This window comes from Pleurodeles waltl, chromosome 5 (assembly GCF_031143425.1).
Source record: "Pleurodeles waltl isolate 20211129_DDA chromosome 5, aPleWal1.hap1.20221129, whole genome shotgun sequence".
Classification (NCBI taxonomy): Eukaryota; Metazoa; Chordata; class Amphibia; order Caudata; family Salamandridae; genus Pleurodeles; species Pleurodeles waltl.
Genome location: NC_090444.1, coordinates 1,001,900,728 through 1,001,922,516, shown reverse-complemented (window position 1 = coordinate 1,001,922,516; position 21,789 = coordinate 1,001,900,728). Strand labels below are relative to the sequence as shown.

Here is a 21,789-nt window from a genome sequence, read left to right as displayed (position 1 = left end):
GGACGGGGGCCAGGCGGCCTGTAGATGAGGCTGCCGCGGAAGGTTGACTTGGATGTGGCGTGTATCTGGAAGTGGAGGTGCTCCATGAGGGGGGAGTGTTCTTTTGTGTCGGTTGTCAAGTAGAGGGAGGATTTGTATACGATGGACAGGCCACTGCCTGGGTGAGAAGGCTGGTCTTTGCATAGCAGTTTGTAGTCCCTGGGGATGGCGATGGCGATGTCCGGTGCAGATGCTGGGTTTGTCCAGTGATGAAGGCGATGTCTGGATGGGTGGAACCCAGTAGGTCCCAGAGTTCTACATCATGTTTGTGGAGGGGATGAATGTTGAGGATGATGCATCTGAGACACTCCATGTTGGTGTTCGATGATTCTACAGTGCGAGGGTCCGGTGTTAGGTGTAAGGTGAGGGAGCGATAACAGTGGAGGCAGGAGAACGGCCCGTGTGGTGTCTCTGGGTTATGTGAGGCGGCAGTTGGCAGATCATCCTGTGTTCAGTGCATGGAGGATCTTTGCAGTGGAGGGATCGAAGGTCAGAGGGCCAGGGGTCATATCGCTAGTCATGGTCCAGGCACGGACAGGGGCAGACAGGCTTGCCTTTGGCGGGGTCGCACAGCAGCCACCATTAAGAAGGGGAGAGAGAGGTGGGGGGTCCAGTCAGCTGGGAGGCGATAGGGTGGGAAAGCGCTTTGCATGGAGGGAGGGTGATGGGGCCGCAGTGGCAGCAGCGGCATGGGAAAACACAGGAGAGAGAAAAAGACAAGAAAGAAAGAAAACAAAATGCAATAAAAATAACAGAAAAATAAGCAGAAGTAAAAAGCAGAAGTAAAGCCAGAAGTAAAAACAGGAGTAAAGAGAGAGAGCAAGATACTTACATGCAGATGGCCACTAGACCAGCAGGGAAAAGGCACAGGCAGGAGGCTGTGGGTGAAAGTGGTCCTCGAAATGAGAGTCAGGCAGACTCTCAGTTCACTCACAGCAGAGGCAGCAGCAACAGTTGGAGCTGCGCAGAGGAGGGCGAACAGACATTGACCAGGAGGTCAGAGGAGTCGCCCTCTCAGTGTACAACAGCCGCCCTTAAGAAGAGGAGGGAGGTGGGGGGTCTGGTCAGCTAGGAGGCAGGAGGGAGGGAAAGCGATTAGCAGGGAGAAAGGGGGCGGGCCGCAGGAGCAGCAGCAGCACGGGAAAATGCGGGGAGAGTGAAAAGAGAGAGAAAGAGACAAGAAAGAAAAGCAAAATGCAAAAAAAGCAGAAGTAAAAAGCAGAAGTAAAGAGAGACAGCAAGACACTTAAATGCAGATGGCCACTAGGGATAAGGCACAGGTGGTAGCATGCGTGTGGAGTGGGCCTCCAACTGAGAGTAAGGCAGGCACTCAGTTCGCTCACATCAGAGGCAGCAGCAGCAACAGGTGGAGCTGCACAGAGGAGTGTGAACAGACACCAACCCGGAGGTCAGTGTAGTTGCCCTCTCAGTGCACAGCGGCCACAACTAAGAAGAGGGGGAGACAGGGTGGTCCGGTCAGCTGCAGAGAGGAGAGCGGCCAGACGTTGACCAGGAGGTGAGATGAGTCACCCTCTCAGGTGGCAGTGGTCCCCATTAAGAAGGTGAGGGAGGCGGAGGTCCGGTCAGCTGGGAGGCAGGAGGGTGAGAAAGTGATTTGCAGGGAGGGAGGGAAACAGGGCGGCAGGAGCAGCAGCGGCACTGGAACATGTGAAAAGAGAGTGAAAGAGATAAAAAAGAAAGAAAAGCAAAATGCAACAAAATGATCGAAAAATAGGCAGAAATAAAAGCAGGAGTAAACAGAAAAAGCAAGATACTTACAATCAGATAGCCAAAAGGCCACTAGGGATGAGGCACAGGCGGGAGCCTGGGGGTAGAGGTAGGCCTCAAACTGAAAGTCAGGCCGTTTGCACACAGCTGAGGCAGCAGCAACAGGGGAAGCTGCACAGAGGAGGGTGAACACACGTTGACCAGGAGGCCAGAGGAGTCGCCCTCTCAGTGCGCAGTGGCCACCATTAAGAGGGGGCGTGAGGCGGGGGTCCGGTCAGCTTGGAGGCAGGAGGGTGGGAAAGCACTTCACAGGGAGGGAGGGGGGCAGAGATGCAGGGCCCGCAGCAGCATGGGAAAATGCAGGAAGAGTGAAAGGAGAGGGAAAGAGACAAGAAAGAAAGAAAAGCAAAATGCATAAAAATGACAGAAAAATAAGCAGAAGTAAAAAGCAGAATCAGAGCAAACAGATGCTGACCAAGAGGTCTCAAGTAGAGCAGTTATCTATGTGTGCATGTTATGATTTGCTGCCCAATGTGCAGCTGCTTTAGAGTCACAGTTATCATACTGTTTGGGCCAGGCATGATCCCCCAAGTCCCTCTTCCCAGTTCAGAAATTCAATGGGCACTAATCTGAATAAAGACTATTGTTTTTTTTTACCCATATTGCCATCAAATATGCAATCGAAGGAGTTTCTCCTGCTCACCATCCAGATCAATACTTATAGTACAGGGGCTTCGTGCCACCCCACCACAAGCATATGCATCACATCAATACTTGCCCACGGTCAGTGCAGCAGTCCGGGCCCTCTTCTCATTACTGGATGAGCCGCCTTTCATAAGTCGTCTGCTCTTCTTAGCATCAGCCGTGGGCCTCCTTGTACTGTCTCCAGACAGTTGTTTGAGTCAGAGTCACTCTGCGAGTTCTTGGAGGTGTGTGCATTAGAGCCTTATGTCTCGAAGGTTCTGAAGCATTCAAGGTTTCCACTGCTGCAGCCCTTTTGCACTCCGCCTGCTTCTTCATGGGCCCTCTTGAGGCACACCATAATTGTCACTCTTTCTTAGCAGTTGGTGGCTGGGCTTGATCACACCATTTGCATACACTCTGTGCATCTCTAGCCAGTCCCATGTAGCCTCAGGAGTATCAAAGAACAGCATGCTGCTGTCCTCTATCAGCTTCTGGGAACAGCAGCATATATTTTACATCAACATTCCAAAGCTCCCTGTTGACTGCCAGGAATTATGCTCTCTTGCATTGTGCTTCAGTGTATAATTCGTGAAGATGGATTCTCTGAAGTGGACCACTTGCAGCTGTCCCTATGCACTGGCCTGTGGTAGGATCAGGTGCCTGTCCCTGTGGTGAAGTAAATGAGCTACCATTATGCAAGCCGTCCTACCTGGCGGGCCTTTACCCAGTATTTTGTGGGTACATTCTAAGGCAAAGAATTTGGATAGACGCTGTGGTGCCACCTCTGTGGATAACCACGTCTACAGATAATCAATTAGGGTGGTCCCTTTTGCCCCCTCCGGCAAGTCCACTATGCTGGTCTTCAACAGCGTTTCCTCCAAATTCTCTTCATAACACTTGCCAATGTCTGGCAGTTTCTTATAGTCCTCATAAAACAGTCCAAGGCCTATGGAGACCTCATCTATTTTGGCCTCCACGATGTTTTCTCTGGAGTTGAATGCTGACAGAATTTGATCATGTTTATAATCCAGTGACATTTGTGCTGCTCCTTTCTCTCCACCATTTGTGTCCTACACCTCAGGGTCCTCTCTTTGTGGGGGGGTGGGGTATTATCCATCCTGATTTAGTGCTGCAAGCACCATCTTTAATTGGATGGCTCCTGTTTATATGCACCACCATTCAGGGGGGCTGAAGGGCCCTTCACACTGGTTCCAGGTCACCGCCACACCCACTGGGATCTGTTTACAGAGTGGGTATTGTTCCTGCTTACATTGCACTGCAAGGCAGTGCCTGGATGTTGGTTGATTCCCCAGTCCTTAGTAGGGGAGCAGGCCCCAAGGAGGTTTGCTATAGGGAAAGCCAGGTCCACGCCCCTCCACAGCATGGGGTGCCACCTCCACAATGACCTGGGTGTCAGTGCAGCAATACGATCCCCTCCCTGCTGTCCAGAGAGCCAGTGTCTAGTGTAGCCTAGCAGCAGATCACACAGGTTGGTTGCAGCCCTGGCCCCTGTCCAACACAAGCTGGCCATTTCTTTGCCAAGGGTGGCACCGCTGACGCAGGGACCATGCCAAGCACTTCTAAGGCCTTCCCTATGCAGCGGAGTCAGAAAGACATGGCCCTGGCACCCACAAGTGGTGGCAGCCGTCTGCTTGGTTTAGGCACTGGCACTGCATGCTTTACATGGTGATCCTGGCCAGATACGAGCTCATGGCTTGACCACGCCCAGTGAAAGCTTGCAGGGCCCACCCAGACCACACCTGGAGGCCATGCTGTGCAGTTACGGCTCCTCTACATTTGGTAAGGCTTCCTAGTGTCTGTTGAACATCCCTCTGTAGGGCTCTCAGGGTCTCAGGCTCCTCTGTACCTCATCCTCATAACGCAGGAGCATGCAGGCTGGGGCCAAGCCTTTGTCAGGATCAGCAGCAGGCCAGGTGGGACAGCTGTGGCCAGCTCTGGTTCTTGGCGGCAAACTTCATTGGCAGGTGAGAGCATTTTCCTCTCTGCTTACAGCACTGCACACATCTATCGGGTGACCCAGTGTGCCAGGATGATTATGGATTATGTGTGGTGGCTCAAAATGTTTTTTTTTTTTTTTTTTTTTTTTTTTTTTTTAGCTTTATTTCAGTAAAACAATACCATAAAAGCATACTGACAAAATTCTTACATTTCTAGAAGAAACAAAGACACTTTTTTAAAAGAAAAAAGACAAAGAAACACTAAAAACTGATCGAGACCAAAAGCTCCCTCAGGGCCATGCAATACAAATAGGCGAGTTATGGGTATAAATGTTATTAAAAAATCGACAATTAATCACTAAAACACTATAAAATATACAGTACACATCATCATGCAGATCGCCATATAAATATTATAAAATTTTATAAAATACCCCTAAAGTATAAGCCTTAATACAAAAACAGTTAAAATTGCTATCTTGCTAGTAGTATCATTAACTATAGACTAGCTCAAAAAGTAACCATTATGAAAGTAGGATATATGCTTTTGAATGATTATTTGCCTCCAGTAGGTTCAAGTTGCCTCTACAATCTTAGCAATATAGATACCATCATCACGTGAGGGGTTATTTGACTAATTTTTAGAAAGTGATTAACAATCCCTAGGGCCCAACGGTTCCTTTCTTTCTTACGTGCCTATATTGCTTAGAGGTCATATACGATCGAGTGATGCAAAAAGGCACATTGTTCTAGCAGCAACAAATATTCACTTATCTACTAGAAGCAAGTTATCTGATATTGATCTTAAAAACAGTAGGTAAAAATCGATTACAGTATTTCATTTGTAAAACCAATAAAATTTACCTCCCGTGCCATCAGGCACTTGTTTGCCTAACTAGGAGGAGATTTTTTGGGATAAAAAATAAATAAATATCAGAATCCAGGAACAAGTTTTCATAGGTGACAATGACCATTCTAGGTAACTTAATCAACCTCCCAGTAGCTACGGTCCTCCCGGGCATAGACAGTGTCCCCTGAGCTAGATATATCCTTGGCCGATTATAGGTCCCAAGGCCATTGAATTGCAGAGGGTGACTCCCAGTTATCGATTTCAGGACCCATAGGTTGACTTTGGGAGTTTTGCCTGAGTTAGAGCGCCTACAACCTCAGGCCCGCCTTGTCTCTGATGAATGAAATTGCTATTAAGAACCGGCTTAGACCAAAAACAACATATGGTATCGAGCTGGATCTCAAAAATCTGGCAGCTTCATTGTAATTCCTGATTCCAACGTTCCTGCAGATGGGTCGGATCCATTTCTTCCTTAGTTTATCGTAGGCAATGCAAAATGTTTCTAAAATGTGGCCATCTTCCGCTACCCAGCCATGTCCCCCTGCTTTAGGTCCAACCTTTGCATGGAAATTCACTATTAGCAGAACTGGCCCCGATAATTTCAGTTATTATGCACATTGGGAATTCCCTATTGTCCAAAGAGGGCCCTTCCAGTGACTATCATTGCTTCTATGACCACTCGTACTTGATCATTATACTCTGTTCTATAACCCTGCTATAAGTTTTCTGAACTGTAAAAGGGTATTGTATGATTGTATCCATCAACTCCAAAGCAAGGCTGACTTAAGGATACTAAGTAAGAAATAATAGGATACAGAATGACTATTTGCATTTACATAAAGGTAAACACAACCTGATGTAAACTACTAAACTGCCCCCAGAAATGTGGAAGGATTATGTGCATTAGGTATCCCCAAATTTCGATTCTGGAAGTTCAAGGTGCTTGGAAGGGAATATCTCCACCAAACAACATAAGTAAACTATGTAAAATAGAAATTGATTAATCTAAACATTTAATAGGTCATTAGCACAAAATCTCACACCTGAGGTAAAAGAGCCAGATGTTCAAATTCTTTTATGACTGAAAACACTGGGATTCATAGAATCACTGGTTTTACAACTGCAAATCCCCTTTTATTAAAGTAAAAAAGCCATTTTACAATCATTTTCTGATTCATAAAAAGGGTTCCACGAATCATACCAAATCACAATTAGGAAAGGGGCTTCAATTGCTATTTAATAACATATGCCTAAGTGGTTTGCAGCTGGAATTTTAGTCACAAACCATTGATCAGTTACAGACTCCCCAAACAAGGTAATAACTAATCTGCATTGGAGGAGGGTGCCCTTGGAATCCCTTCACTTTGGGAATCAGAGTGTCGACCTTGGGTGGAGCAGGCAGTGCTATCCTGGACCACTACCTGCTCCTACTGAAGTATTCGGAAATGGAAACTTTAAGGAACATAGACCCCCATTACAACCTCGGCGGTCTTTCCTAAAGACCGCTGAGGCTGTGGACGCCAGAATATCGCGATTGCTGGCGGTATGTCTGGCTCCCTATTTTGACTTTTCTGCTGGGCCAGCAGATGGTAACAGTGTTACCCCCCGCTGGCCCAGCAGAAAAGTCACATCAACATTGCTGCCAGCTCGTAATAGAGCTGGCGGCTATGCTGATGTGCAGGGGGTGCAGTAGCGCCCGTTGCGCATTTCACTGCCCGAAATTTGGGCAGTGAAATGCGCGATGGGACTATGTCTGGGGGCCCCTGCACTGCCCATGCCAAGTGCATGGGCAGTGGCCCCCAGGGGCACCCCGAGTCCCCTTACAGCCAGCTTACCGCCATGAACAGGCTGGCGGCAAGGGGAGTCGAAATCCCCAGGGCAGCGCTGCTTGCAGTGCTGCCCTGGCGGATTACAACCGCCGGGACCGCCATGCCGGTATACCGCCGGTCCCGGCAGTGCTACTGAGGCGGAATCGCCGCAGTCAAAATAAGGTGACTAGTACCGCCAGCCTGTTGGCGGTACTATCGCCACTATAGCAGGTTATAATGAGGGCCATAGTTTGCTTTAAAAAAGTATTCAGTTATAAAATGCAATCACAGGGATGGTAGTCTGCTGTCTGTTGTAGACAATCATTCATGTGATTGCAGCCAATCACAGGGGACTGCTAATTCTGACCTGCCTAATGAATATTAATTAGACAGGTCATTCAGCGACCTGTTTTGATTTGTTATTTTACGAACCGATCTTTTGGACCATAGGCCAGTTTGCAAAATCAGATTCCATTTCCATAAAGTTGGTGCACAATTTACGACCACTTTTTGCAAATGCAATCTCTATACATTAGGTCGTAAGTGCTTTAGTGATCTGTACATTATTAATGTAAATTTTGTTTTCAAATATGCCAAAATTCTAAATTCAGATGATGCTATTTTATTGACTTGTTTCATAAAAATGTCTGATAGTGCTCTTGAATGATACACACTATTTAATTTGATTGTTTATGTGATTTGAGCGAACTGATATTAAAAATAAAATAAAGTAAAATAAAAACACATATAGTGATGACTTCTCTTCTTCAGAAAATATTTATATGATGAGCGCCCATACATGTTATACCTAATGTAGGAAACTAGACTTCTTGGCAGATGACCCATCAATTTTTGCCCCTTTAGAACTACTAGATACTGGGTTTTGCCTCAGACCTCAGTGACAGTGCTCTATTCCCTAAAGCAAGAAAAGTCTAATTGTAACCAAACTGGCATTAACGTTAGTACCCCTGTAAATCCCTAGTAAATGTTACCCCTGGTTCCTAGAGGGTCCCTAAGGGCTGAAGCATTTTTTATGCATCCCAAAGGGACCTACACACAAAATTATGCACAGACTGCCATCACAGGCTGCGCGACATGATGCAAACCATGTTTGAAAACATGACATGGAGCACTCCATTGTGCCATGCCAAAGACACTGCCTGGGCTATATGAAAGTGACCTCTAAAGCAGGCCTTGAAGCCCAAGTCAGGGTGCCTTGTTGCACATGTGAGGACTTATCTGCATGAGAAGATATGCCTCTGTAATGTCTAGTGCCACTGCACGATATCACAAGTGAGCAGGGAAGCCATCTTAAGGTATGTACTGGGCACTGGTCAAAACAAGCTTCCTAGCTTCCTAATGACTTAACTTTAACATATGGTGTTTGGTACAAACACCTCGTATTAATAAACCAACACTGATTCCAGTGATGGATTTATTAATGCATACACCCAAAGGGTACCTTAGAGGTACCCCCTGAAACCTACTAGTCTCTTAGTGTGCTGACTAACTGGTACAGTCCAGCCTGCCACCACAGACAGGTTTCCAACCCCCTGCAAGTGAGAGCCCTCGTTCTTGGAGGCCAGAAACACAGCCTTCTCCTGAAGAAGGTGTTCACAACTATCCCAGCAGGATGGCTAGTAATTTAGCATACCAAGGCAAGGGACTTCAAGGTCCCTGCCACCATTATTATGCAAACCCCAGTTTCCCCAGACGTGGGTAATGCCACCCTTGCCCTGAGGCCCATTTAGCACCAGGACATGCAGGAAATTAGATATGCAAGGAGGCATGGTGCACTACCACGCAAGTCACACCCCTAAGGTGAGCCGTCTGATGTGCCTCACTCTAAGAACATCCCCCATCTTGGTGATGGCAGAATTAGGAACTGTGGGATAAGGTATATCGACTTCCACAGGAAGTGGCCATATACGGGGTGTGGTGACACCAAGGGTAAGTAGCCCATTGTCTACTACCCTTCACTCCCCTTAACACCAATAAATTTAGTAATCAGGTGGTGCCCTGACACCAGAAATTCAGGTTCGACTGACTCCAAAAGAAGAAGGACAAAGAAGAGCTGAGGAAGAAAGAACTGAGGACCTGCAACTAACTTGGTGCCAACCGTACCAGCCTGTCTGCTGCTCCCAACAATTGTGATGAATCATCTTGCAACCTGGGAAGTCTGGGAGGACTTCCTGCATCTTGCAGGCATCAAAAACCAAGTGCCTCTGACTACTGCGACCTGCCAGACCAAAGACCTCTGCACCTGAGTCCCGCACCCCGAGTCCAGAAGAAATGAAGGTGTCCCTAGCACCCAGAGACACTGAAGAGCTGAGCCCCCCATTGGGTTTAGCCAAACTTGCCCCCCAGTCCCTGCCTGTACCACAGCCTGCAGGAAAAGCAGGAACCGAGAGAGCCTCTTAACCACTAACCTGACACCTAAAAGCACCACCGCACCTGAGCCCCACAGCCAGAGGAGAAGTGGACCAACGGTGCCCATGGGGTCCTGAGAATATCAAGAGCTGGGCCTCCCTTCGGGTTTGTCCGGAATGGCTCCTCTGTCCATGCCGGCAACCTGTTTTCACAGGCAACTGTAAAACCGACAATCTTCAGCAGCACGCCCCCTGCCGGACAAAGCCCCACTGCACACAAGCCCCCCAGCCCAAGTTCAAGTGGATCGATGGTGTCCCTGAGGGCCCAAGATGCTCAAGACCTGAGCCTTCTTGTGGGTTACCCCGGACTGAGTACTCAGTCCCTACCTTGCAGCACCTTTCTAACTGGACCATTCCCCACTGACCTTAACGGGGCACCTGACACAGAAAAGTACCTCTGCACCCAGTTGCCCCATTGCCGACTAAGGTGACCTATTGGTTCTGCCTTGTACCTTGCTTCATACTTACCTTAAGTCCTGAAGGACAGTCCCTTAAGTCACTGCTAACTACCCATATGCAAGTTTCAAGTTTATTGAAAAAATTGCAAAGTTAATTAAAATCATTACACTGTTATTGAACAGTAAAATTGATATTAGAACATGTAGATCTCAAAGAAAGCAGTGTTAAAGGACCAAAGGCAATTGCCACAAAAAGTTAGTAAACTTTAAAATGTAAAGAATATCTGTTAGGTTTTTTTTTCAATCCAGGCTGTTATATATGTTTCATATAAAACCCTTACAATACAAAATTATAAAAAGCATAAAAAGGGATGAAGACCTTAATGCTTAAAGTAATTTGCTGCATCAATCATGACAGGTATCAGGTACAAAGGTCTTGAACCAAAGCCTGTTAATCCCAGTGTGCGGAGAAAAGATGCTGGAATCAGTGTCCGGCCTGGGACCAGTTCTTTCTGAATGCTCCCTCTCAATCTGTTACCCAGTCAACTCCTTTAAGAACAAATTAAAAAACTTTACTACCTTGCAGCAATATAGAATTGACTCATCATTTAGCCAGCTAATTATGCCTATCTACAGGAGCGAACATTATGAAGTGGGAAGTAATGTTTTTATAACCTTCTTCTTTCTGCCCTCAAAACTGGACAAGTGCAAAATCTGTGCAATCGAGGCTCTTGGTTGTAACCACATAATTAATAGCTTTGATGTGTTAACTTTTTTTTCCGAGGGGGGCATGCATCTTTGGTGTCAAAGAACCCTGGACAAAATAAGATAAACTAGTATTTTGTACGAGCAGAAAAATGTTTTAATACATATCCTTGGGGGACAATGTCAAGTATGACCCAAGAACGGTCCAGGCATTCCTCATTTAAGCCAAAATCCTTATCTGTAATAAATGATAAAATATGAACAGAAGTGTTTACAGATTTGCTAAAAGCAGATTTTCCCATGCTAGATTTCCAGGCGTCTTCCATGCTCAGGACTTAGAATACCTGATTTAGGTAATTTACCCAGGTTCATTTTCTGTTACTAATTTGTTGGGCCTTCACTTCTTGCCAGCAAGAGGTATTTATAGAACCATTCTCTGCATCCTGTCACCTCCAACAAACTTTGAGAAATCCTCCCTTGCAATCTACAAAGCTGTTTTTTAGGCCAACTCATGCCGATCCTGGGCCGTGGACTCCTTTTTGGAATGTTGAAGATGGCCTTGTATACTTTGGTTTGATCTATGTTTAATGAAGAAATCTCCCAGCCCCACATGAATTCTTCACCATTAGATACAGCAGGGAGCAAATGGGCTGACATGACTTTGAGAAGCTGGTTCAGGTTGGGACACTCTAATTTAATCTTGAGCAGTTTGAAGCTATACGTCAGAGAATGTGCTTTTGCCTGAATTGCAAGCAGATGATGCTTCCTTGTCATTTGGGGTTCCAAATGTACTTCTAGGTATTTGTATGTCAAAACCATTTCCATTTATTTCCTTCCAGAAACCAAGTGAAGAACCTATTTTTACAGCTATACAGTCACATTAATTTTGTTATGGACAGGTTTATTTCTAGACCTTGATGATCCAGTAAGCTTTTTAGGGCTGTCATGCTCCTTTGTAGTCTTATTGGTGTCTAACTCAAAAGCAAGATGTCATTGGCATATTGTAGACACCCAACTTTCTCCCTGAGCCTAAAACCAGGGGATGACTTTTCAGCTGTGAGAACACGACCGCTAAATCTGCCAAATATAAATTAAACAGACTCCGGGCCAGGGCGCACCCCTGTTTCAAGCAGGTCTTGGTATATATCCTTTTTGTTAGTGTAGTACCATCTCCTATTTTTACTTGGACCCAGGTGTAGGTATATAAGAGTATTATTGCCCTCAGGAGAATGTTTGGAATTCCACATTACTCCAATTTGGACCAGAGACATCCCCTGGGAACCCGATCGAAGGCAGACTTGAGGTCTATAAAACAGGCATAAAGGCTTGTTTTCCTATGTATGGCCTTTTCTACGATGAGAGTGAACACTGTTAAGTTTGTTGTAATTCCCATAACTACTCTGAACCCTGTTTGGAAATTTGGGATTAAATTGTTTTCGTTCACCCAGGTTTGGAGATGCTGGACTAAACAGGATGCATAATTTTGCCTCCACGTCAATTAGGGCGATGAGCCTATAATTTGAAGGCAGAGCTGGATTTCCACATTTATAGTTGTGTGAATTATGCTGCCTCACCACCATTCTGGGATCTGTTGGGTACAAAAGATGGCATTAAAAAGTGGTACAAAATAGTGCACCCAACATGCTGGATCTCCTTTGAAATGGCATTTGGGAGGCCATTTGGACCAGCAGCCCATCGGATTTCATTTTCTTGATCAGGCTACTTAATTGTTCTGGCACCACAACTTGATCATTGTGTGCTGGCTCCGGGGTGGCAGTGATCTTGCCCTCCTTTTGAAGCCATTGAGTGACCTCTTTTCCTGGACACACTTTGTCCTTATGTAGCTGGGCTATTGTTTGGTCTGGCTTCTTTTCACCTTTTAATGGTCTGAACAATTTGTGGATGTGGGTCTCCCAGGATCTTTAATCAATTCCAATTTTATGGCAGCTGCACGTGCCAGCCGCTAGCTTGTGCACCAGTTCCCAGAAGGTCTCGCTGTTTTTTTTTTTTTACTTGCCCAAAGTAACTTGGACCATCAGTTTTCCTGAAATCTTTTTTCTCTCTGACAATCTTTGCAGTACTTGTTTTTCAGGACCTGTAGGGTTCATTTATCTGTTGCCTGCTCCCGCATAGCCTCGTTTGTCAGCTTTCTAGTTTCTCAAACAATTAGGGTTTTCGAGTACGCAGAACCCTATTAAATCAATCATGCTGTTCTTGGCCCCTCTTTTTATTATAAACATTGAGCTGGATTTTTGTCCTTGTCATAACCAAGAATTTTGCTAATAAAAAGAGAATTAACCTGGCCCATATCTCGTTGCAGTCTCTTTTAAGAACAAGCTCCTTATCTTGTGTGCCCACTAGACTTTTCTCGCAGTCAAGGGCCCTACCCTGCGGTACACTTCTTCCATTATGACCACTATCCCTTGCTGATTCCATTTTATTCTTTTAAGATTAAACATGAATGGGGTGTAATGAAGCAACTCGAGTTTTGCAGCCGATTGAATCTGCATTCTAGTTTCATAATTTGGGGAAAATGGTCACTCTCGATTCTACATTTGATTTGGAAGTTGTGCACCAGGGGCTTCGCAGAGTTGTTTATCAATGTATAATCGATGGTTGAGCAAGTTCTGCTGCTTACAAACATTGTGGCTGGAATATCTTCCTTGCTATTTCCGTTTAGCACCATTAGTTAGTTCTCCAAACACTTCCAGTGTTTGCTTGTGGCCTAATTCTTTGTGCTTTCCCCTCTGATATTAGCCAGATTTAGATTAAAATCACCAGAGACTATGAAAATGGCCTCATGATACTGTCTCTGTAGGGCCTTAATTATTCTGCCTAAAATGTCCACTTTTCCCCCTCTGCATGCTTTATTTGGATGAATATAGACATTCATGAGCATTAGATATTTTTGATTGCTGCAGTTCCCATCAGGGGTAAGATTAGTTGCCTGGATCCAGTTTATCCCAGTGTCAAATATGCCTTTATCCCATTTGAATGCTGTGGATAGAAGTGTTGACAGTCCCCCCCCTTTTAAATGGCCATATTTTGAGTATCTCTTTGCTGGTATCTGCAGCTCCACATAACTTGCCACCAATATTGGCCCTCAGCTCTATGTTTCTTGTAGCAGGATTATATCATATTATATCATATTCCTGAAAGAAGGACCATGCATCTGCATCCTGCAGCAATGACTCTATTCTGTGTACGTTCCATAACCAAATGCTATTCCAACCTGGTTTCCGGCTCCCAAACTCTTTGAGGTTGTCAGAAGCAATTATTATCTCCTGCCCCCCACCCCATCCTTGGCATTTTTGTAATCTTCGGGGCTGGCAATCTTTATAATCCTGATACATTTGACTTGAGCCAAACTCACTTAAATACTTCACGACCATTTGATTTTCTGCCTCCTCCAAATTTATAACAGCTCCTGTTGCTTCTCTTAGCTCTGATATCTGCTTCTTCCCCATAGGATTATAGCAGGAGACCCAATGCTGGAAAGCACCTGTGCACCCAGACGCCCCAGTGCCTTCTAAGGTGACCTGTTGGTGCTGCCTTAGACCTTGCCCCATACTTACCTTAACTCCAGAAGACCAATCCTGTAAGACATTGCCAAGTACCCATATACAGTATTTTTTCTTTCTCATAGGATAACAATAGGGCACAGATGCTGAAAATCACCTCTGTACATGGATGCCCTAGAGCCGACCGTGGTGACCTGTTGGTGCTGCTTTGGACCTTGCACCCACCTTACCTTAACTGCAGAACAACAGTCCTTTAAGTCGTTGCTCAGTGCCCGTGTGCATTATATGTGCCTTTTCCCATAGGATAACATTACCGTATTAGAGTCAATACAAGTGTATTCTCTGTATTCTTCAAAACTGCTAACTTAAAAAGTACTTACCCAATACCGCAGTTCTTGGTGTCAAAAAATGTTATTTTTCAAAATTGGTCTCAAGCTTTTTTTTGAGTGTGTGTGTCATTTATTGACTCTGTGTGTGTTCAACAAATGCTTAACTGTCCTCTGATAAGCCTAAACTGCTTACTCACACTACCACAAAAGAGAGCATGTAGGGTTATTATTTTCATCCCCTATCTACCAGCAAGGGTTATCTGTACGATCTGCATAGTGTGCACTAACATTGGCACACTGCCTAGATAGCTAGCTTCCTACACCTAAAACCAAAATGTTATTCTAATGTTATCATTTGATTTTAAAACCTAGATTTTAGACCACATTATAAATGTGTTGCATAGATAGAAAATATGCTTTGTACATTTTATTCAAAATCTTCCCATTTTGCAGCAAAAAAATCGGAAAGCAGCCTTTTGCCCTTTTCCCAGAATTATATTTTGCATTTATTTTCTATGCTATTGATGTAATATCAGTTTTTATGTTTCATTTTCTAAGCCAAATGCATAAGGAAACTTAAAATCCAAGTCCCAAGTTCATTACAATTGATTTAGACATTCACTGATGTCAACATAAAATGAAATCAGTTAATAATTTAATATAATTCAGCAATATAAAGAACCTCTAAAATATTTATAGAAAACTCTTAAAAGTGAAAGTAGATTGCAATAGGGATGCTAATTTGGAAGAAATCAAATCAATTTGATAACTTTCTCCCTTCTTGTTATATTAAGTGTAGCACATAATGGATTTAAAAAAAATCTCGTAGGTTGTGCAAGAGCCAGTCAAATGACTGCAGCATGGTTTAAATCGTGTGTACCACATGAAAGTATTCACACAGTAAAGATTATGACTCTGAACTGCCCATTTTCCTTCAAACGCTTTCAGTGGTAAGAAGCCAGCTGTGGTAAGCCATTAACAAAAACATCCTACATTATGTTCCAAAGAAAAAGATAAATATGGTTGAGCTGCCTAAACAATTCGACATTGCTATATTATAACTAATTCTAAAAATTACATTTTTCAAGAATGAATGTAAATACCCAGGAACTATACGTGGTAAAAACAATTCTGCACTCAAGTTTTTCTAAAGGAAAGTGAAGATTAACTACGAACGTATTATTCATCTTTGCAACTTGAAAGATCTCCAGGTTTAGAAATTCCCTTAAAGAACTCTTTGGAACATAAAGAAATATTTTTCTGCAGCTGAATAAAGTTCTATCAATTTTGACAAACTTATTCTTAGATGGCATTGTGTTAAAACTGAATTCAATAATGGAGTATTGCAGTGGTTTACTTTATAATTCTAATGGCTATATATTTTTTCAAAGGAGAGCACAGTTAGAGTGATTTGGGCCTATCACTCAGATGACGTTGGTGCAGAAGGTGCAAAATATCATGGATCAAATCGTGGGCGAAAGAGTCTCCGTTTGTTAAACGCACAGAATACAAATCATGTTTCGCCAGACATGCCTTATTTTAACCTTACAAATACTGACGTAAGTAACAATTTGTCCGAATTCATGTATTGCAAGGTCTTTCTGGTTCTGCTTACTGAATTTGCCTCATTTCCACACGTTGTAAGAACTTGAAGAAGAGGTAAAAATGTTTTACTATTTGCTGTACCACAGACCCATCTCAACTATCTAGTTTTGAGAATTTTGTTATTTTTCTTCTGCAACAAATCGTGACTCAGCTTCAGATCTCTCAATATCTGATAAGACTTCAACCTGTTAGTTGGGATAAAATAGTACTATAGGCGTTTGACCTGCAAACCAATTATTTTGTTTAATGATTATTAACTACTTTTGTACCTAATAGTTTTTTTGTCCAGTATTTATTTGGCGTTATCAAAAAACCTGTTGAACTTAATTGTACACAGTTTTGGAAGGAACGTTTTCTCTAAAGTCAGTGTGTTTTGCCTTTTGGGTTACATTCATAAATTACTGAAAATTCTTCTGTTTTACATGTAGCTGAAAAGAACGATCCTCACCATACTCAATTATGTCTTCGTCTCAAACAGCAAACAATGCCCATGTTTCCTACAACCAGGCTTTAGCCGGTGCTCGGTTTATGGTGGCAGGTGATAGTCACCTGCATTTATGTGTGGGGAGCAAAACCTGATTTTCACCACTAGACTTTGGCCCAAAGAAAGATGGAGAAAGGCACAAAATGTAGGAGATGTAAGCGAAAGCTAGGAAAATAGTGACAAAGCGAGGGAGCAGAGCTAAAAAAAAAAACTTGCAAGGGTGAGATAAAGCGAAAAGAAGTTTGGGGTGAGATAGAATCTAGACTGTGCATCAGTGATAATCACTAATGGTGCATTCAGCAGTCCCGGTGGCAAGCTTCTAAGAAACATTTTGGGTACCTGCATTTCTTAATTTTTTTACAAAATAAGCACTGATTAGCAAAACAAGTATTGAAACCCATTACAATACTTATGTTGCAGGTAAAATTTGATCTGTCTTCTAATCCTTCTTATCCACCAAATATTTTAATTGTGCCTTTTTATTTCCTTCAAGACAGGTACCTATCCCATATAAGGACACTACATATTGGTGTCAGATGTTCAAGATGCCTGCTCTGAACAAAAAGCATCATGTTGTAAAGGTATGGGACAGAGTGCTTAAAGCAGTTTATTACAGTTGTGAGGTCTACAAATGCAGTCTACAAAAGCCGTATATGAACTGATTGTCATGAAGCAGTAAATCAGCTACTTCTCTATGGATTCAAGCAGTAGTGCCTGATAAACAAGCCATGACATGAATGTTGTAAAACTAAAGCTAACTGCCTTGTTATTTGCAAGGCAGGAGGAAAAAAGACACCCAACAGCATATATTTAAACTATATCCTTTCCAATAAAATAATGGTCTCGCTGTTACTTTTTGCTCTCTTGCACAGCCAAACACAATTAAACGTAGAAACAAGACAACTTGTGTAGCATGCATTTCAATGTGAGTTGGGGGTTGATTCCTTGCTGTAGTACTAAGGAAGCATTGTATTGTATTGTATTGTATTGTAATAGTATTTATATAGCACTTACTACCCCTACCACAGCACAGAAACCGCTATCATCACATGCACCGACGAAATCAGATCCAGAGTCAACATCGGCGAGACGGTAGCACTCATACTCCTGGACCTCTCCGCAGCCTTTGACACTGTCTCCCACCACACACTCCGCATGCGTCTTCACGACGCCGGGATCAGCCACAAAGCCCTGGACTGGCTCACCTCCTTCCTTACCGACAGAACCCAAAAAGTCCGTCTCCCACCCTTCCAATCCTCCGCCACCAAAATCACCTGCGGAGTCCCACAAGGCTCCTCCCTCAGCCCCACACTCTTTAACATCTACATGACCCCACTAGCCAACATCCTCAAACCCCACGGCATCACCATCCTCTCATCTTCTCCCTCACTGCAACCCCAACACCGCCAAATCCAACCTACACACTGCACTCCTTGACACCGCTGCCTGGATGACAGCCAACCACCTTAAACTCAACTCCAACAAAACCGAAATAATCATCTTTGGCCCACACAAAAACACTTGGGACCCCTCGTGGTGGCCTACCACGCTAGGCACCGCACCCACCCCCCGCAAACCACGCACGCAACCTCGGCATCATCCTGGACTCCTCCCTCTCGATGACCCAACAAATCAACGCCCTCACCTCCTCATGTTTCAACACTCTCCGCACACTGAAAAAAACATTCAAGTGGATCCCCACAGAGACTAGAAAGACAGTCACCCACGCACTCATCAGCAGCAGGCTTGACTACGGCAACGCCCTCTACGCCGGCACCACACTAAAACTCAAGCTCAAACTACAGCGAATCCAGAACTCAGCAGCACGACTCATCCTCGACCTCCCCCGACATGAACACATCTCACCACACCTCAAATCCCTCCACTGGCTCCCCATAGACAAAAGGATCACCTTTAAGATCCTCATCCACGCACACAAATCGCTCCACAACACCGGCCCAACCTACCTTAACGAAAGAGTGACCTTCCTCACTCCCACACGCCACCTCCGCTCCGCCGACCTCTCTCTCGCCACTGTTCCTCGCATCAAACACACCACCACCGGAGGCAGATCTTTCTCCTACCTAGCCCCCAGGGCCTGGAACTCCCTCCCCACCCACCTCCGCAAGACCCAGGACCTCCTACTCTTCAGGAAGAACCTTAAGACCTGGCTTTTCAAACAGTGATCTCCCCCCCTCTTTTCTCCCCCTCCCCCAGGGCCTTGAGACCCTCACGGGTGAGTAGCGCGCTCTATAAGTCTCTTTGATTGATTGACGAGGCGTCGAAACGCTTTTAGGCGAGTAGCACGCTACTTCGGAACCCAACAAGAATTAGTGATGGATTAGTGTCGGGAAATATGATTACAGGTTTAGTATTATTATGAGTTAATTTGAGCCGCGGATATGAGAGTTTGTTAGTTAGATTGACTGGAGTAATGGAGGGGTGGAGGAGTGGATGAGGAAAAGAAATCCAGAAGTGTTAATTGGGAGTATATCCCTCATTTACTCATCCCAAAGGATTGGGATGAGTAAAGGGGGATGGAGGAGGGAAGAGTCTGTGGAAGAGTTAGGGAGATAATAGTAGCAGGGTGAGATAAATGGGGAGAATTTAGTAGGGTTGTTTGGGAGGTCATGGTAGCAGAGTGAGGTTTGGTGAGTTAGATGTGGAAGCGGAAGGAAGAGCTTAGGCAGAGTTATTTAGGAGATGAAAGTAGTAGAATGGATTTGGGATGAGTCAGAGTGGGAATGGAGGATAGATTGATAGAGACATGACATATGATGGTGGGTAGATAAGTGTGATAAGATGAGAGCAGGGGTTCATAGATATCTAGTATAACAACCCACCCAGGAGCCATGCCATGCCAGTCGAGAGCAGTCCCTTGTATGCAGGCTTCGTGGAGTCTTTGAATTAGGGTGTCATGGTCAACTGTATCAAATGCAGCGGAGAGGTCCAAGAGAAGTAGTGCAGCAACTACATTGCGGTCGTCTGTGTTTGTAAGATCATCCGAGATTGCTATGAGTGTTGATTCAGTTCCTCTTCCTGGGCGTAATCCAGTTTGGAAGTCTGAAATTATACAATAGTTTTCAATGAATTGTGACATCTGGGCGAATGCTGCTCTTTCTATCAATTTTCCCAGGAAAGGTCCATTTGTGATTGGTCTGTAGTTGTTGGGGTCTTGCGGGTCTAGATTTGTTTTCTTTAATAACGGTTGTATGTATGCCTTTTTCAGGTCTACAGGAAAAGTTCCTGTTGTTAAAGAGTTGTTGATGATTATTCTTACAGGTGTGGCAGCAGAAGTAGATAGAAGAATGTTCTTGAAGATTTGTGGTGGGCAAGTGTCAGAAGGGCAACCAGGAGATCTGCTTGCTTTGACCAAATCCATAAATTCACCTTGTGATATTTGTTTGAAGGACTGTAGAGGCTGGGTTGGTTTATTCTTACAGGGTATTTTAGGAAAAGGGTTGGTGCTGATGGTTTTCTTCTGTTTTAAAAATGTGTCTGCCTTGGCTGTGTAGTGAGTTGCCAATTTGTTTGCGAAATCTTGAGTAGTGGGATGACTTCCTTCCATGCATGTAGGTTTTTGAAATTCATTAAGAATTTTATAAACTACTTGGTTGTAGATTTAGCATTTTGAAATCTGTCTGAGTAGTACCTTTTTTTAGCTTTTTTGATTGATGATTTGTACATTCTGTTAAGTTTGTGTAGCTGCAGTTTGCCTTGACTGTTGTTTGTTTTGAGCCAGGTACGTTGCAACTTTCCGATTTGTTCCTTTATCTTTTTAAGTTCTGTGTTTCTCCAAGGTGTTGGTTTTCTTTTGTCGTGTTTAGTTTTTCTGAGTGGTATTAGGATATCAAAAGCTTCCTGTAGCCACACATAACGTTTTGGCACAGAATTAATTGTATCTAGATCTGTGTTGGCTGTTAGTTGTGTTTCTAAGTCATCAAAATTGAGTTTGCTCCATGGTAGGAAGGTTCATATATGTAAGTAGTTGTGGGGTGTGTTGATATGTAGAGCTTTATGTCGGAAAGTTATCAAATGGTGGTCTGACCAAGTGATTGGCGTGATGCTATGAACGGTAACTAGTTCAGGCTTAGCAAAAATGACATCTAGGATGTATCCAGCGATGTGTGTGGGATTGTGTACAATCTGATGTAGGTTCAATGCGACTAGGCCAGTGGTGATAGCTTTTCGATGGGGCATATTGGGTTTGTCAAACCAAATGTTTAGATCCCCAAGAATGCATAGGGTGGAGTATAGTGTAATAAGGTTTGAGACTGTATCTAGAAAAGCATCTGGGAATGTGGAGTTGTTAGTTGGAGGTCTGTAAAGGAGGAGAAAGTTACAGGAGGAAGTTGGAGTAGGGTGGCATCTGGTGAGGAGGGCTTCACAACCTTGTATGGAGATGTTGTCTGTTTTACTGAGGTTCATTGCCTATTAGAATATAATAGCTAGTCCACCTCCTCCCTTGCCTCTACGGTTTTGTGTGATGGTTTGATAGCCCGGAGGAAGGGCTTCGTGCAACACTGGGGCCATGTCATCTCCCAACCAGGATTCCGTTATGAATAGTAAGTCTGGTTGTGTGTCTGTGAGCAAGTCGTAGATGTGGTGCTTGTTTTTAGAGAGTGATCGAGCATTTATGAGTTGGCAGTTTAGAAAAGGTGTGTTAGTGGTAGTGTTGCTTTGTTTAGGAGAAGGGTAAGTAGTATAATATGAGCTTGAAGCAAGAGTGTTGTTAGTTGTGTTAACTGTTTGAGGCTCACAACAGTCTTGCTTTTCATTATAGTGTTCCTCTTTCAGCAGGTTAAGGAGGCATTTTGTTGGGTCTGTGTGTGTGGGTGGTGGACTTGGTGGCTGAGAGAGACATGAAGAGTGTACTGTTTTTTGTAGGGTAGTCTTATTATATAATAGACAAGGGGATGCGAGGTTGCTAAGAGTGACATGTTGTTTATTTTGTTTGTGTCTGTTTAGTGTGGATGGAGTATGGGTTGGGGTGGTGGAGGAGCATGTGGATCATGATGTAAGGCTCTAAATTGTGCAATGGAGGAGAGGCGAGTGAATGAAAGTTGCTGGGTTGGGGTGCTTGTGGTAGGTGTTTGTGAAGAGTGAGGAAGTAGGGATAAAGGCAGGATGGGACTTGTATTCTTTGTGTAATCCTGAGGGTGGGGGTGGGTGTGACGATAAGTGTAATGAAAGTTTGTGTTGAATTGAGGTGCTGATGTGTGTGGTCTGTATTGTTTTTGTGGAATAGTGA

At 44.2% G+C, this 21,789-nt stretch overlaps 1 protein-coding gene across 3 annotated transcripts in view; it reads left to right on the top strand.

The window, feature by feature from the left end:
- MOXD1 (monooxygenase DBH like 1) overlaps window positions 1-21,789 on the top strand; it is a 759,590-nt gene that overhangs the window by 341,166 nt on the left and 396,635 nt on the right. For all 3 annotated transcript variants that reach the window (XM_069235166.1, XM_069235165.1, XM_069235167.1), the window contains exons 3-4: window positions 15,841-16,008; window positions 17,036-17,119. In XM_069235166.1, the coding sequence (XP_069091267.1) occupies window positions 15,841-16,008; window positions 17,036-17,119 (252 nt within the window). The remainder of the gene's footprint in view (window positions 1-15,840; window positions 16,009-17,035; window positions 17,120-21,789) is intronic.